At 44.1% G+C, this 16,952-nt stretch overlaps 2 protein-coding genes across 2 annotated transcripts; both read right to left on the bottom strand.

Moving 5' to 3' along the window:
- Positions 1–25: 25 nt before the first annotated feature.
- LOC135371044 (uncharacterized) lies at positions 26–7,296 on the bottom strand. Its single transcript, XM_064605015.1, has 10 exons — positions 7,208–7,296; positions 6,503–6,602; positions 5,709–5,793; positions 5,484–5,570; positions 5,305–5,352; positions 5,053–5,108; positions 4,578–4,656; positions 4,372–4,500; positions 3,934–4,011; positions 26–3,840 (listed from the first exon to the last, which is right to left on the bottom strand). The coding sequence occupies exons 2-10, from the start codon at positions 6,595–6,597 to the stop codon at positions 3,712–3,714; spliced, it is 786 nt and encodes a 261-aa protein (XP_064461085.1). The 5' UTR covers positions 6,598–6,602; positions 7,208–7,296; the 3' UTR covers positions 26–3,711.
- A 3,276-nt stretch (positions 7,297–10,572) lies between these two features.
- Positions 10,573–16,531, bottom strand: LOC135371040 (uncharacterized). The gene is made up of 7 exons (XM_064605011.1): positions 15,912–16,531; positions 14,057–14,155; positions 13,848–14,006; positions 11,749–11,873; positions 11,544–11,682; positions 11,129–11,264; positions 10,573–11,038 (listed from the first exon to the last, which is right to left on the bottom strand). The coding sequence occupies exons 1-7, from the start codon at positions 16,176–16,178 to the stop codon at positions 10,944–10,946; spliced, it is 1,020 nt and encodes a 339-aa protein (XP_064461081.1). The 5' UTR covers positions 16,179–16,531; the 3' UTR covers positions 10,573–10,943.
- Positions 16,532–16,952: the final 421 nt, after the last annotated feature.

Here is a 16,952-nt window from a genome sequence, read left to right as displayed (position 1 = left end):
GCGGAGTGTGTGCATTGAGACATGCAAAGGGATGCACATTTTATTGGACACGAGTTCACAGTTTACAATATCTGCAGATGCGTACAACTGCGGTTGTAGGCTGTTATCGATACAAAACGTTTAAGCAAATGGAATATGTATTTTAATTCAGCACGGCTCATGAGTGCAGTCGGTAACGTTTTCAAATGCTAAATACTTTGAAAAGAAAGCGGGACTAATTATATACAGAGCTTTACGTAGTGTTGTATGTACATGCTAGTTTTCGGTATAAATACCTTTGTTCTGTATTCAAAATATCTGAAAGGCACAAAAACGTTCACATGGGAATACTAATGACTAGTTTCAATATATTTCAGTATGTTGTATAAAATTTACTAACTAGTCCCATTCCTTTCCATCAGGCATAGTTGTTTATCTTTGCCTGCTCTAAAATGTTTGCTTTAGAATTTGAAAGAGCACAACTCTGTCAGTTTGCTATTGATATTTTTCCTTTCAAGACAGCTCAACTGCAAAACCATCCTAACAGACTCCCTCAAACACCACCTTCCAATAGTATCTCCTAAAAACTCAAAGCTTCCAGGGGACAGTCAGCCAGAAGTTCTCTGAGAGGGAGAGAGCATGTCATTGTGTAGAGGACGTTTTCAAGAATGTTTGGTGGTCCCCAAAGCTTCTACGAGAACTGATAGCTACAGTACAATAAAGGGCACCTATTTATTTTGCACAAAGCTTTAGAGGAGAAAGATTAGCTATTCCTGGACACAAGCTGCCAAATGCATGCCTTAATACTTGTCTCGAATAGCAGTATTTACGATAACAAAGATAATTTGTTTTGTTTACTTTTATAGTGGGTCACAAGTACTACCCAAATTAGTACAAAACTTGTGATTGAGTTACATATGCAATCTGGGTATTGCCCATTGCTCGATGCTAACCTTTGTACTGACTGTCCCTCGCCCGTAGTACACAAGCCCACAGGTACCTGGAAAACCAGAGGCCTGCGGCGACTTCTCGTGAAGAGGTAGGAGAATGGTTAAGTTGCTGCCTTCGATTTAGGTGTACACTTCCACACCACGCAAGCATGTTTTGAGGGATTGGTACTGCATAAATACACAGACAATATCACTCATAAATACAAGTAGCAAAACATCTTATCACAACATCCACAGACAGTACGTCAGTTGGCAAAAAGTGTAGCACGTGTTAGCAACATGATCGTCCACGTAGAAATATCCGAAAGCCTTCAAAACTGGAAGGTAGACACAATGTAAAGTGCTGCGACAAGATACTGCTGTAGGCTTCATAGAAAGACATTCATTCATTCGTTCCCCAACGGCCTCGAACGAAGCAATAGACGATTTTACAAAGATAAGCACGCCACCAAGCGTGCGGCGCAAACTAGCATGGGAACTTTGAGGAACACTGCTCTGTCGTCTGCTTCGGTTATGGTTTATCACGGCAGACGCTGCTGCTACTGCGCACACTGGGAATATTGTTGTTTTTCTAGTACCTCCGCCTCTGGCCGTCTCTTAAAGGAGTACAGAGGGCCATCCAAAAAAATTTCAGATTAAGACATCTGATGAAAGTGTGTGTGTCATTATACCGAGTAGCGCGAAAGGTTTTGATCTGTGCAATTTGTTTCCCAGAAAAGAAACTCACATAAACATAGCTCCACGCCTTCACCCTTGACTCGCCACTCCAGCTATAACGAGGATGAGGTATGATGCCACGTCACCGATGACGGCATAAGGAGACTCGTTCTGGTTTGCCGGTCAGTGGGGGTCAGCGCCTTGTCCCTTTGCCGACGTAAACCTGTTTTGCCAGTTTTCCCGGAGAACTGGGGATAGAAGGAGCGGCCGAAGCATTACCGAGCAAGGAGAAAGGCTTTATCAGAACCCCGAACAGCCGAGTAGCAGACGACAGCGGAGTAGCAGACAACATTTCTCTAGGCCAATCAGCGAGCATTCTCCTTATAGCGTCAGCGCGAGGTTCCAGGCAGATCACAGGCTGGTACTGCTCTTCACCGCCGTTGCGCACGGTCGCTTTTTGCGGCGTATTTTAAATTCAATTTCTGCTATAATTATGACTCCGTGGTGTAAATTACTTCGCATGGTGCATCTTACTGGCCTACTTAACAGTTTTATAGGAAGAAACCTGGGTGTTAAAAATGACTTCTGTGCTACTTTAATGCTGTAAGGCACTCGAAGTTCCCATGAGCCCTTGCGTGCCAAAGGTGCTGCTTGCTTTTCTAAAAAGGTCTATTGCGTGGCACGCCTCCGGCGTTAAATGCTACTCTGGACCACTGTTGGGCAGCTTTTATGTGTGCACATGCTTCACAACATTGCACTGAGAAAGCTGAAGCAATGAATTAAAGAAAACGAGACGTTGGGGAAGCCTCCAATAATGTTTCCATGACAGGCAAGCTTTGTTGAAACTGAGCCCCAGACCCGCTACGAGTGGAATATATAGGTGGTTTGTTCTTAGTTTTCTTCTCCCTTACTGCCACCACCAATGAGGGAGAGCTATAAGGAATGGAATGTAACCTAGCACATTACTTTTGTGGTACATTTCACCACTTTACCTCCAGCAATGAGGTAGAGCAGTCATCACCATTAAAATAAATTCGTGGTTCTGTGGTACTAACGTATCGCACATTCTTGTGCTGCTTGGGTATTTTGACGAATGGCTATGTACAATTGTTTACCAATAGGGCCATATGTTTTAGGGTATAACCCATTTTTACCCCCCCCCCCCCCCCCTCGATTTGCATCGTTACTAGGGTAATACCCAAAAAACTAACTTGGCAAATTGCGAAGTTATGGCTTCTGAAATAAAACCCAGTTTTTACTGCCTGGTTTTCAAAACACTTAAAACCTGAAAACACAAGGCCCTATGTTGTTTACGCAGTGCTTGTAGAGCACCAGCTTAAAATATCGAGCATTGTACCTCTGTGCTTATCTTCGCATCGTCGTGGATTATCTAAATTATCACTTGTACCACAGAGACCTCTGTGGCACTGTTCTCAAGCGAAACGTAATGTACGTAGCAGATAAACACTGCTTTAATACCCCTCTCACACCGGTCATCTTCAATGAAGATTGAAAGCAATGGCCATTGAACTATGGTGCCTGAATAACAGCTCCCTGTGTGTAGGGTGGAGTCATCCTTTGTAGAAGCGTGTGCCGCAAAGCCACCATTTTGACGCCGCGAGCTGTGTGTGGGCATGAAGATGGCGGAAATTCGTAGCAGACGATGCAGTTGCCTTCACCCTACACAGAGGGAGCTAGTATTCAGGCACCCTAAATTGAACATGCACGTAGCGCCACCAAGTGTGTGATGTGTGAACCTGTCGGGGAGCATTGAATTCAATGCTCTTGAATTGAATGCAATGCTCTTGAATTCAATGCTCAATGAGAAGTTGACATATTACACACTTGGTGGTGCTATGTGCATGTTCAATGACCACTGGTTTCAATGATGACTGAAGACTGCCAATGTGACAAGGAAAAAAAGCATGACCTGGCATCTGGGCCCTTTTGCGCTACAGTTGAGGAGATTCTTCAGTAGCTTCTGTAGTGCCTCGTGCACATGCTACCGTCCTCAATGCTGCTCATGCCTGGAGCACTGGCAGTGCCACTAAGGATGGCACTGAGGAATTTCCTCAACGTTTGCGAAAGGGGGCCCTGGTTCGTATCACCAAAAAGAACGAGCACATCACTGTTTCGGGCAGACAACAGAATCTCTGATATCCGAGCCAGGAGGTGCAGAAGATTGTTCTATTAGCTCAAATTTGTAGTAGCCATCTCTCGGATAGTGTGATTCAGGTGCTTTCATTGCCCTTGCCTGTAAAGAAAAAGAAAAAGTCAGTCGTAAGTAATTTTGTGAACACAGGAGAAGTTGGACCAAACAAACAGAAAAACGAGCAGTCTGCATTACCTTGATGAACTTCTTCACTTCCTTTTCATTTACTGTGTTCATCTCATACCGACAGCGCCAAGCAACGAGGGCTAGTGGCTGTCAAAAAGGAAGATAAAGAAACAGCAATGTTTAGGAACATTTTGGTCAGCCCGTAAATGTAACGAGAGCATTGCAAATAAATTTGTTTGTTCTAACCACATAATAGAAAAATACTCTTACTGAAATACATCATTTAAAGTAGTATAGTATTAGCAGTACAGTCAAAACTCGTTAATATAAGATCATGGCAGTTTCCGTGGATTTTTGTGGTTTTACCCCAACCAATAATGATGCAAATCGTGAGGTAAAAACGGGCTCTAAGACGTTCAACCCTACAACACAAGGTATTCTGATGTGATATTCTGTGATGTGACTGATATTCTCACTTGCATTACCAAAAATAATATGGTTTCTTACCCTTTCACGTGTAAGCTGCCTATAAGGTGTAATAATGTATTTCCGTAGACAGCTCTTTACTATGTCCCGCAACTTGTCCACGAGACTCGGCAGTGTGCATGGATGGTAGAGCATGACAAGTGCTCCATGCTGAAATTGTTAGGGGTCTCAATTGAGAAATTTAAAAGCTGTATTGGAAGACAAATGGCCAGTCCTTGAATCCCTACCTCAACATTATGGAGCCACCTCTGTGGAGGACAATACTTGTATTCACCATAGACTGCCCACAGTGGACGATGGCCCTCACTGCAAAAGACAGTAAAAGCTAATGACAAAAACTTATTTGTCATTATGTTTCCCGTAGCTCCAGAGCCGTAGCGATGGGGGGAGGGGGCGAGAGGGGCAGCCGCTCCGGGTGCCGAACGGCAGTCCCTGGCAGGTTTTTTGTACGGTATAAAGCGGGAATGAAGAGAATTTGAATTTACGATCTTGGCAGTGCGAATGAGCGTTTTCTTTTCTTTGCTGACAGGGCTTCACGTTTACCCTGCCCAGGGCTCAAGCTCGCCTCGCAAAGGCTCTGCATAGTTCCCTCCACTAACAAATACTGCAGTTGGCAACTAAGTAACGTGCTGCATGTCTGCAATCAATCGCGAAAAATCTGTGCACTCACGTACCACTCACACAACACGTTCCGTTACTTACTGTGTTGGAAGGTAATGGTCATATGTTATTCTCCGGTTCATGCAGTAATGGCTGGGCTGAAAGTAAAACAAATAACTTAATTTGATTTATTGATTTGACTTTATTGAGTTCATCAAACATCCGATTAATTACGTGAATTTATTTCACCCTACACCAAAACAGCGCACGAAATTTCCGAAGTGCCGGCCGCACAAATGACCGGAAAGACATGAATTGACGCCATCTGTTGATTACGGCAAAGTAAGCACTTACGGAGTATCTTCCTTTTATTTTGTCGCACTCCATCGTGGAGGGAAGTTCCTGCGAAGAAGATCATGTTATCGGAGCGCTAACCTTTCTGATCACGCGCAAGATTACTTCTACAATTTAATTGACTAATTAGCATCTTAGTGTTGCACGCTGCTTCAATTTCAAACGAAGCAGCTGCTCACCTCTTCTGATTCAGGAGGGTAGGGCTCCTTTGGAGTGTAGCAAGTGTGCTCTATTGGAGATCCATCATAGTCCACTTCCAGTCTGCTCTGCAATTCGGTTCGTAGCATGCGCGAAAAAAAAAAGAAAAAAGAAGAATAATAATAATAAATAAATATATGTATTTTATATATGTAGTTTTTAAAAGCGTGCATTCACGTAACATGCCAATATGCATCTGAAATTACCCTTCCATCATCACAGCTGGCGCTTTTGACACCCATTTTGACACCTTGTTTACTGTCACGAAGCTTCTTTGGTGGCTCCTTTTTCCTGAAACAACATACTTTACGCATGAGAAGTAATACCCTGCACATAGGTAGGTAGGGTCTCCGCCGTATGTTTCCACGTGTGTGGACTGACTTCCTGTTAAATTGTACACATCGAATCACGAAAGATAACAAGGAATAACCTATGCTTTCGCACTTCAGTACAACTGTTTGGAATACCGATAGAGTTGGTATATAGAACGAACAGGTGCGACATAAATGTTGACACAGCAGAGCTAGGCTTTCTGGGTCAGCAGAGTAGAAGGCATTGCATGGAGTGTATTTTGCTTGAAAGCGTCGGAGTTTGTTCCTTTCTTTTTCGCTCAATTACCGCCAGAAATTGGAAGAAAGAAAAAGGGAATGTCGCCTATGCCAGTTTGCCTTGTGATAAGTGTTACTACGAGCACAAGTGTCTTGTTCAAACTTCATCTGCTTTGATCACTGATATTCATATTCAAACCAGCGAGATAATATAAGGAAAGATCGATACGACATGCATGCAGTGCTTTTCAAGCAGGACTAGAATTAGTAAGCGTGAACAACGTTTATATTAGGTACATGAATATCCTTGGAATTTGCACTAATACAAATGTTTGTGTAGAATATTTACCAAGCTTTTTCAGTAACATTGTAAATATAAAAGCCTAGCTTGCTCAGATGTGCCAGATCTACTGTACGTAGTTGATCAAAGTTGAGGTCTGTGTGTTACTTACTTGCCAGCGTCTACATATTCAACACGTTCGCCGCAGATGACAAAGCTGATGGTATAGCAAACGAAAACCAAGCCCAGTGCCAACTGGGATCTCATCACTTCTGAAAAAGATAGGCATAAATGATGACCATCAGTGTTTCTGATGTGAGGGGGAATAAATGTGTATGAGATCAGGTACCTATCGTAATCCCTTCTCAGTACTATATCCCCTTAATACACATTCCATACCTATGAAGATGTGTATTCCTTATATTCACACAGAGAAAGACCAGCAATTTTCAAATAGACCGAATGCAATAATTGAGTCATTCGGCATGGCGTGTATTTTACAACCTTTTTCTGCACCATTTAAACTTGCCCGGATGAGTATAGTTCAAACGGGCAGCTTACAACCAGACAATGGCCAAGCAACTGGGTACATCTGAAAGCATTCAGTTTTCTTCAACTGCCTTTATTCAATCTATATGTAACCAGAATATGGAAAGAGCAATTATCTAGGTAGGCATATCACGTTAAATCTTATCACGTTAAATCTGACGCCTAAGACTTTTATGCGCTGTTCGGCCTATCAAACTATACGCATCCCAGGCAGGAGTACCCGCAGGTGCTTGGTGTTCATTTGCCTATCAATATTGAAACCGCGATGTTTTCCTTGACTCCCCAGGTACATTGCGCTCCAATGAAGCGACACGTGCAGTGACCCAACCTGTGGCTGTTTCCAGAGCACAGAGTGAAATAATGACTGTTCGAGGAATTGCGTGAAGCTGGCTGTTTACTGCACCTGCGAGGGGCTGGTTAAATTTTTATCTGATTTTTACGTTTTCCAGAAGACGCTGGTGTTGATGGTTTCGTCACATCGCCAATGACCGGAAGTGATAAAATCGCTATATCGGCCGATCACTAGCTATAAAAGAGGACCCTATCTTAACCAGTTGAATAATGAGATGCGGGCTGCAATCACAGATCCGTAACATATGGCACGCAACCCAGTGGCACGCAACGTTTCTTCTGCTTCGTATTTGTCTCGGCCAGGAAGTTTATGAGCGCACGTAATTGACAGGAGGCAGGTTGCACGTTTTCGCGTCTCCACACACCTGACGTCAAACGACATAACGTCAGGTATACCGATTTTTTTTCCCCCTGATTCCTCGCGAACTTCGTCTGTACTCACTTCCCGTGTGTGTTTTTGAAGGGTACCGAACCAGTGAAAGGTCGAGTGGTAATGATATAAACGTACCTTTCTCTCGCAGATCAGCAGAGAAATCACAACGCAGCTTCTGCTAACTTCCGCTACAAATGCAGACGAATGGGAGAGGAGAGCAATAAGAAAAGTGAGGAGGAGGATGAGGCGAGGTTGCCAAGCGACGACGAACTTTATGTGTGCCGAGGTGAAGCTCTGGAGCTCTGGAGAACGATGCGCCTTCGGTCGCTGTGGAACGATGGGTAGGAACACCAGGTGGTTTTTCGCGTTCTTTGTCGTATTGGTGTCACAGTGTGGAAATATGACAGCCATATATGTGGGTCACACATTCGTGTGAATGCTTGCTGCTCAACAGATCTCTCATATTGGGTACTCTCACGGTCCCCCAGTTGCGTTTGCTTAATCCCACGCATTTGTACTCTTTCGTAACAGTTGGTTTTCCCATCGTATCGTCCCTGTTCGTACCCACATGTTGCTCCGTCCGACCAAAGAACTGCATTCTCTACCCATATTATACGAGGATGATATGTCGCATTGATGCAGCCTCAGTGCAAATATCTGTCAGCACACTTATGTGCAACACCGACAATAATTCGAATTAGCCCGCACTTGGCATTGGCCGCATTCATAGAAAATATTAATGTCGTGATTTTTAACCTGCCAACATGATTGTTGACACTGCCATGGGGCTAAAGTGCGCAGGCTATTAGGCTCGTTAGGCTCCAGAGCCTGGTTATATAGGCTCCATCAGGACTCCATCTTGTGACTAGAGTTATGGATTGCAAGAGTTCCCTGGGCTTGATGCTGCCTACACTTCCGCCACGTACCGATTCCGGTATGCTGGTACGTGTGGCCAAGTTGTATTCTACTCTGGTACTACGAAGATCTCTGGGCTCTGTGGCGGACACGTTAAGTTTACTTATTTGTTTATTTATTCAGATATATCGCTGCCTCTACCTGAGGCTAACGCAGTAGTTCACGGTAATTGTTTTTTAGAAACTTTTTTTTTTTTAAATGGTATTAAATATTTATTGACAGCCTTTTCATATTTTGCGAAACCGTTATTGTTTTTTGTTTGTTTGTTTTTCATTGTTACTGTATGGTTAAACATTTCATACCGCAAACTCAGTTTGTCGATCACGCGCTCTCTATATGCACGCAGCATTGTCTCGTGACATGCCACGTGGCCCCAGAAGCCTCGGACGGACCTACACGGTGGTTTCCCCTGTCTGTAAAGCTGTCGCTTTAATTGGATAGCTCAGAGGCGCCAGCCTGTTTTATTCCTCGGGTTTTCCTGGGTTTTCCTCAGACGCTTTCAGACATATGTCGGCACAGTTCCCCTAGAAGTCGGCCCAGGACGCACATTTCCCCAGGGCGTCAGTCGTGACGTTGCCCACATACGTGAGGCCGACAACGGCAAGCCCTTTCAACATCACCACCACCACCATCTATTCCTCGAATCATGCCCTATGTGCGTGATAATACCTGCAAGTTGAGCAGTAGTTCAGAAGCATGATTAAGCCACATAGGAGGCTATGATTAAGCTTTTGCATATATGCACGCTGTCCTGCACTCGGTTTTATAATGAAAGGCAGTTCGAGCTTTGCCGAGTTAGTTCCCTTCCAAAAAATCTATACAAGCCACTGAGTATATCACAAATGAGGTTCGTCAAAAGATGTCTAATCCACTCCGAGATCCTCGTATTTGTTTTGTCATAGGGCCGTGCGACGATAATTAAACATGAAAACCGCGGATGAATTTCTGCCAACTGCATGTATATGTATATTACATGTGGGCGAAATTACACGCGTCTCTTTTCCTTCTTTTTTTTTATTTTTTTAGTATAATCATCGCTGACGTTAAACGGGCGCACTAAATCGCAAAAATTTCTCCTTGTGGAATAAAGATGCCATTACCCGTGTATTCACACGAGTGACATTCCCCAGAACGACGTCATAACTTTCTGCTGTCACGTGATCGCGAGCGCTCAACGTCTACTGGCCGCGGGGAATGTCCTGCGACACAGCCATAAGATATTCCGTAGCAGACGACAGGAAAAGACGCTGACGGTGTCGTCTGCTGTGTGTCGTCTGCTATGTGCGCAGTACGCCACTCCCGATATTCCGACACCGTCTGAATGTTCAACATAACATGACACGGAACTTCGGTTCCGTGAGCAGTGTTATAGCTTTATCTTCCACTAGAATCTTCCGTGAGGATGTCTCTCGTCGTGAATACACGGTACCTTGACACTAAAACCAAAGGAACGGGATTTCTCCGTTGCCACATTCGTAATTTAGGAGCGAAAGGAACCGCAATCTATACTTTCCCTCTCCCTCTCAAGAAGCGCAACAATGCGGAGAGGCGTGGGATTGGTTTCCTCAAACGATTCTCCGCGATGATTAGACAAACCGTCTGAGGAGACCAACGGGAGCCCGCTCCGCAGACGGAAAGGGTAAATTACTGCTTGGTTTGCTCATAAATCACGAACGAGGCAACTGAGGAATACCGTTCCTTTTGTTTTATTGTCAAGGTAACGGCATCTTTCGGACGTGAGCGCAACCACACTCTAAAACGGGGCTGATGACGGTATCATCCTGTGCATTATGGTTGGCGTGCAGCGTGCTACGCCGTGAAGTTCTGCTTTTAGGGCGTACGGGACAGTAAACAAATGATAATAAAATCCAAGACAAAACAAGCCTGTGTGTATCCTCAGGCAAGGCACCTTGTTGGTTCCCACTATTTCACACTGTAAAAGCAGAACATCATCATTGCATAACACGCTTTACTCCAACTATTGCCACGAATGATAGACGATTATCGCTTCAAATTTGAAGAGAGAGAGAGAGAGATGGGGGGGGGGGGGGCGTACGCCTTTCTGTGTCAATTATCATATAACCAAATTGCCGCAAAAAAAAGGCGTACACCTTTCTCTCTCTTCGAGTCAGAAGTGGTAATCCTATCATTCGTGGCAATGGTTGGCGCAGAGCGTGCTATATGGTGAGTGCAGCCATGCGCCCTTTCACCATCATCATCATCACCACCACCACCGCAGTCATGCGCCGCGTTCTTGACTTCACCGTCATCTTGAAACCCTGTTCCACTGTAGTGCGTCTTGGGAGCTGCAAGATGTGCAGGCCTGAAGTCAAGTAAAAAGCGCTTGTCGGATTTGCTTCGTGAGAGAGAACAAATAGCTGTCCGTGTGACCTCGACTTCAGATATGCTTGTACAGTCGCACATCTCACTCCTCAAGAAAGCCACCTGCTGCCACGGCAATGGTCTGTGTCTCTGCCCTGGGCATATACTGGAGCGTCCATATCCTCGGCGCAAATAAGACTGCAATAACATCCAAAGTATAACCTATGCAAGGGCTGAAAAACTATGTCTGCATGTATATATATATGGACATCTGCGACTTGTACTTACGGATATCCCCGTAGTTTAAGACAAACTCCATGTTTTCGCACACTTGTTCGCATATTGGCGGTGGAAGCAAGCGGATGGCTAGTGAACCTTTAAGCTGTGCCAGAAGTACAATGCTGCTGCCGCTTTCGAAAGTAATCTATGCAAAGAAAGATTTCCCTGATCAACGTAAAAAGTGAGGATATAGTTGATGATTTAGCTTGACGACGAAAAAAAAAAAAAAAAGGAACTGCAGCACAAGGAAGATGCACAAAACGTAGAAGGAGGTCGGGGCAACTGCTGGTTCTCAACTAAAGTTATCCTTAATACGTATAAAGATATCGTTAGGACATCTTTAAGATTTATTAATCCTTGTTAAAGGTATCTTCAAAGCATGCTGAAGGTATCCTTATTGAAGGTATCCTTAAGAAAGCTATACCTGTTTGAACCTCCGTCCTCGGTAAAGATTGGACACCAAGATCCAGTTAGGGCGTGTCAGTTCTACAGCCAATGGTAAAAATGGAGGCCTCCTGTAGAACTGTCGAGCGTGCTTCTGCCCCGGGCCATCACAGTTCTCCCTGAGATGAAAAAAAGAAGAGTTTCAAGTGCATGGGTGCACATCGCAAGCAAACTGAACGTGTTACCAGTGTGCAAACCATCCAGTTTCCGATGAATGCTTCTCGACGAAGGTGTCGAACGCCCAATGCTTTCGATTCGTCTGATAGCCGCATATGGCAGCATCTTTCAAGACGGGGTCCTCTGCGTATTTCTGCAAGAGCGCGCAATATACCGCATTGCGAAGTACTGCACTTACAACTTTAAAGGAGCAATGAAGATCCTATCTGTTAATATACAGGGTGTATCACATAACGTAAAGAAAGAAAGAAAGAAAAAGAAAAATCGTATTAAAGGATGTACATATCTGAACACTGTGGGGTCAACGCTACTTATCCCGAGGGAGAATAGACCTCTAACATAGAAACGTCATCATGACGTTGGTAGACAGACTGAAACCGAAACAAATCGGAAGGGGAGTGCTGGGTTCCACGAATGGGCAGTTGTTCGCTGCCTCCTATAGACCTCTACCTGTTTGTAAACAAATGACGTCATAATGTTCGACAGCGCCACGAGTTTGGTAGAGTTGAACTACGTTCAGTGCTAGTGACGAACAAGGTCTCACCCGAAAGCCACGGTCTTGCGGGGATTACGATGGTCTCTGAAAAAGACGCGACCTTCGGTCCTACTTTTCTTTCAATAGGAGGCAGCGAACAATTGCCAATTCGTGGAACCCAGCTCTCACCTTCCGATCTGTTTTGGTTTCGATGTGTCTACCAACGTCATGATGACGTTTCTCGGGTAGAGGTTTATTGAAAGAAAAGTAGGACGGAAGGTCGCGCCCCTTTCAGGGACCATTGTAATCCCCTCAAGACTGTGGCTTTGGGGCGCGACGTTGTTCGTCTCTAGCTTCGGTCGTAGTTCACTTCTACCAAATTGGTGACGCTGTCGAACACTATGGCGTCATTTGTGTACAAACAGAGAGGAGTCTATTGAAATCCGAAATTTGCCAAGTCAACCTCGCGTTTCTTTTCCTTCCTTTTCTTTTTATGGAAACAGAAAGCGCCTGTCGGATTTACCCAATTCTATTGCAAAATACATTCACTACTGCAATAGTAATTTAAATAATAATAATAATAATTGCGAAAACCGTCGTTTTGAGGGGCGCATATTGTCGGCCGCACTCAGATCTCCGAAAGAAACGACGAAACTTTCCCTTTCCCTTTTCCAAGCTTCTGCTGATAACATCAACATGGCTGCAACTATACTGCAACGTAAAGTTATCTGAAAGGAGAACAAGAGGGAAACAGGAAGGGGCAGGTGGCCGTTTTTCTTCCACCGCATCTTGCATTAATTCCATGGAGAAATGAGCTCGGCCGACAATTTGCGCTCCTCGAAACGACGTCTTTCGTAATTCTTTTTCAGCTGTTACTAAAGGAGTAGGGAATGCATTTGACATTGCAATGGGGTAAATTCGATGTGCGAGTTTCTATATATATATATATATATATAAAGAAACAAGAAAACTGCGAGGTTGACTTGGCAAATTTCGGAGATCAATTGGGAAAACTGAATTTCTCGTGAATTAATTTTGATAAAAATGCTCCAATGTCATGACAAAACCTCCCTTGAGATAAATCGCGTTGAACCCATAGTATTCAGAGCAGTATATTTTTTAATACGATTTTTTTTTTATGTTAGGTGAAACTGGCGTACGCCTCCCGTCTTCAACAAATGAGGTCAGGTAATGATATCATTTGAGATGTTGGTTGGCTAGGAGCGTGCTATGCGGTGAGGTTCATTTTTAAGAGTGTAGAGTCACAGAAAGCCTGTGTTTCAAATCGTCTGCGTGCGTATATGTCTATATACGTGCGAAGAAGTGAAAGGGCGCATTAATCAGGCCTTCCTGCGTTGCCATTAACAACCGTTCATCAAACGTTAGGCCTGGGAAAAGGGGGAATGTTAAATCCGGGGAAGATATTTCCGTAGCAGACGACACGAAAGAGGCAGATGGTGTCGTCTGCTACGCGCACAGTACGCCAATCCCGAGAACCCAGCAACATGCGAACGCGCTCTACGCAACACGCGGTGACATCAACTTTACGCATTTTCTTCCACTATAGAATGCTCCGTGGGGATGAATACACTGTAAATGTCACTTCCTTGCTCCTCTAATCATGGCTTTCACCTTAGTAATATTTTCGATGACGAAAGAAGCATCGAAGGAAGGCCAGTCCCACTGCGGTCCCTGGACGACAAGAGGAACGTAGTTTCCAAAATATTTGTCCAGCACGGTGTCCGGGCTTGCATCTTTGACGCGATCGATTCGTAGAGTGTCTTCGCATACCTGAGCATTGAGGACGTCCATTATATGGCTCATCTTGCGCTGTACATTACCTGACAATCCGAGAGGGAAAGTCCGCGTTCTACGTAAAGCGGATTTTCGATGAGACAAGGAGAGTGATGGTATGCTGTCCAGTCCCAGTATGGAAGTAACTGAAAAGACCGTTGATAACGACGATTGCTTCCCAAAACGCCTGCAACGCTTTGTCTATGCAGGATGATAAAAACCACATTGCACAACCGTTGCACAAAATGATACTGATTTGCGGAAAGCGTGTAAGGGCGTACGTCCTTTTGTGACAATTAACATGACCGCACATGTCACAAGGTGGTGGCTTCTGAAAGAGCTCGCCGCGTTGTCACCTTGAAGGTAAATGTGAAGTCGGCCCACGATGCAAGTAAACTTTTACCCGGGTTAAAAGTCATTTATTCGGCGAATTCATTTGCAAAATGCCGTTGAAAATAACTGGGAAAATATTTTGGAGTGTATAGGAGCCTGGCGCCATTGCGTATGCCCGCATTATGTGCGTGGCGATTCAGTTTTAATACAGAAGTGTAGTATCATGTTTCAACTGTATGTTGATGCTTAATTCAATTCTGTAAGCTATTTGATTCTTCTCTAATACAATGTCAGCGAACGCAAACTTGGACACTTTAAAATTACATTCGTTTAGAACACGTATGGTAAAATATTGTGTTATTTTTCTGTTCATTTGCATATTATACGTACATGCTTTTTTTTTATATATATATTGTTATCTTCTGTCAATTGTATATTATTACATTTTTGGCAGAAAGGCATCAGCTGACGCGCTTGGACAAACCGTTCCGAATTCACAAAATGCACGACACTAACGGCCTTTGCACCGGTGATGAATGCAGTAGAAAACAAGACGCGAACATATAGGACAAGCGCATTCCTGGTTCATGTCGTCTTTTCTATTGCATGCATAGCCGGTTCAAATATTCTTCAGCAGCCCTCCCAAATTTCCACTTTAAAGACACCGGCTGTGCTAATTCGCGGATAAAGTTCCGATTCCGCTGAGGCGCGATGTTATATCTATATCTTATCCGCCTGGATTGCAAACTGTTCAATTTCGATCCGCTAATCATCAAGGATACAGGAAGACCTACTCGATAAATGCCGATTACTACAGCACCAGTGTACGTAGGAGAGCTTTTCAACCGCGGAAGGCGTATCGCAAAAAAAAAAAGAAGCCGTTATCTTGATGCCTGATCGAGTATCAGAGTGCAGCACTGAGTACGCCGCATGGCAGTATATGCGTTCATAGAAACAGGCAAGAAGATACTACAGAAAAGTATTTGAAATACGTTACTATACACTGAGCGCAAAATATGTTTAAGATACAGTAAATATAGTTAGAAACGAAAGTACTTAGAGTAGAGTAGTAAATACTATGAAAGGTATTTAAGATACTTATAAGGTACTCAAAAAATAAACAGCCACAGAAGTGGTCAAAATATGCCCGCAAATTAGACATACGTTTTATTTGCACGCAGTAGTATAGCTGGGTGTCAAAGTGCTCGTCCGACAACCCTCCTCTCTTCCTCTGAAAAATGTTTCCCAGTTTACACGCGTGGCGTTTCAAGCGAAATGATAACAGCGTGGACTTCTTTTGAAACGGCCTGGAAAGGTCCGCCGTTGTCTGGTGCGGCAAAAAAAAAAAAAGGAGAGAGTAATTAGAGTACTGAGTACTAAACACTGAAAAAGTATTTTCATTGCAGTATACAAATACTTTTCACGGAGCGTACTCAGTGAGATACCAACAAAAGTATTTAAGATACAGTATTTAGAGTACGGTATTCAAGGTACCTCCAAGTCTGCATAGCAGCCACGACGATGCACTAAAATTTTCTAAAACCTCGATCACAAACGCCGTGCACTTACTGATATGAGAAGCGTCCTGCCGTACATGCACATCCGTCGGCTGACAGCATCCCTGCTGAAGACCGCGAACAGGACAGCCACAGCCAGCACCACCTTGCCGATGTACCACAAATATTGTCGATCCCAGCGGACGGTGGTTTTACCGGGAAGAAACACTTTGGTCGCCTTCAGGATTTCAGCTTTGCAGAGCCCATCTTGAACGGACAAGGCGTGAAGTTCGCGGATCTGCTCGTCGATACGTGAGAGTTCTTTCTGCTGACAGTCCATTGCGCTCTATGAGCTCCTTCGCAAGAATCAGGGATGCAGACAGCCAAGTAAAGAATGTTTGTTCGGGGATTTTGTCACGCGCGGTGGGGGGGGGGGGGGATATGTGGAAGCATGATGCGGGATTAAGGGATGAGCGAGTGTGGATGAAAGCGCGAATGCGAGGGCCAGATATGGAGCGCAAACACATTTTCTTTCTCGATATGTCGCTCTGGGCAGCGAGAGCAATAAGCGATGAAAACTACCCACCTTCCTCTTCTTGTATAAGTTAGTTAATTTTCCGGTCTGATTCAGTATTCAGAAATACTGATTCGACGCATGTTTTCCTTCGTTCTTCAGCAAGTGCCGAAATCCGGAAACCTACTTTATGCTGCAGCTTTCTTTTTTCTTTTTTTTTATCAAACCAGTAACAGAACCCCCGCACTTATTTGTAAATGTAGCCACGCGACCGAGAGCAAAGGGCTGTCGAAGAACGGTTTATGCAAGATCACGACAAAGGCGTGACTGCCTTCTGATGTTGGAGCACTTGCCTTACAGAGATATTTTTAGGCAGGTGGGTTTTACCTTTTCTTTTTCTTCTTTTTTTTGAGTCAGGTCATTTTGAGAAGATTACCAAACAGAAAAAAAAAGAGAAATATATGAAGCATATAATGAAACTTTGATTTATCGATATTAGTGGCGTGTATACGATGCCAGTCGCACGCTCCACATGTATCCCTCTGACCTCGCGGTATTTTCATGCACGGGACTGCCACAACAGCACATTTGTTATAGCAT

This window comes from Ornithodoros turicata, chromosome 10, assembly GCF_037126465.1.
Source record: "Ornithodoros turicata isolate Travis chromosome 10, ASM3712646v1, whole genome shotgun sequence".
In the NCBI taxonomy this organism is placed as follows: domain Eukaryota; kingdom Metazoa; phylum Arthropoda; class Arachnida; order Ixodida; family Argasidae; genus Ornithodoros; species Ornithodoros turicata.
The sequence above is the reverse complement of the archived record's forward strand: the minus strand, read 5'-3'. Positions and strand labels throughout refer to the sequence as shown.

Bases quoted from the DNA above. Each gene is read 5' to 3' on its own strand.
- LOC135371044 (XM_064605015.1), bottom strand. From the start codon at position 6,597: ATGAGATCCCAGTTGGCACTGGGCTTGGTTTTCGTTTGCTATACCATC. The intron at 5,109-5,304 runs GTAAGTGCTTAC...TTTTACTTTCAG, and splicing joins AAATAAAAGGAAGATACTCC to CCCAGCCATTACTGCATGAA. The intron at 3,841-3,933 runs GTAATGCAGACT...TTTTCTTTACAG, and splicing joins AAGTGAAGAAGTTCATCAAG to GCAAGGGCAATGAAAGCACC.
- LOC135371040 (XM_064605011.1), bottom strand. From the start codon at position 16,178: ATGGACTGTCAGCAGAAAGAACTCTCACGTATCGACGAGCAGATCCGC. The intron at 11,683-11,748 runs GTAACACGTTCA...TTTTCATCTCAG, and splicing joins ACTGGATGGTTTGCACACTG to GGAGAACTGTGATGGCCCGG. The intron at 11,265-11,543 runs GTATAGCTTTCT...TTCTTTGCATAG, and splicing joins GAGGACGGAGGTTCAAACAG to ATTACTTTCGAAAGCGGCAG.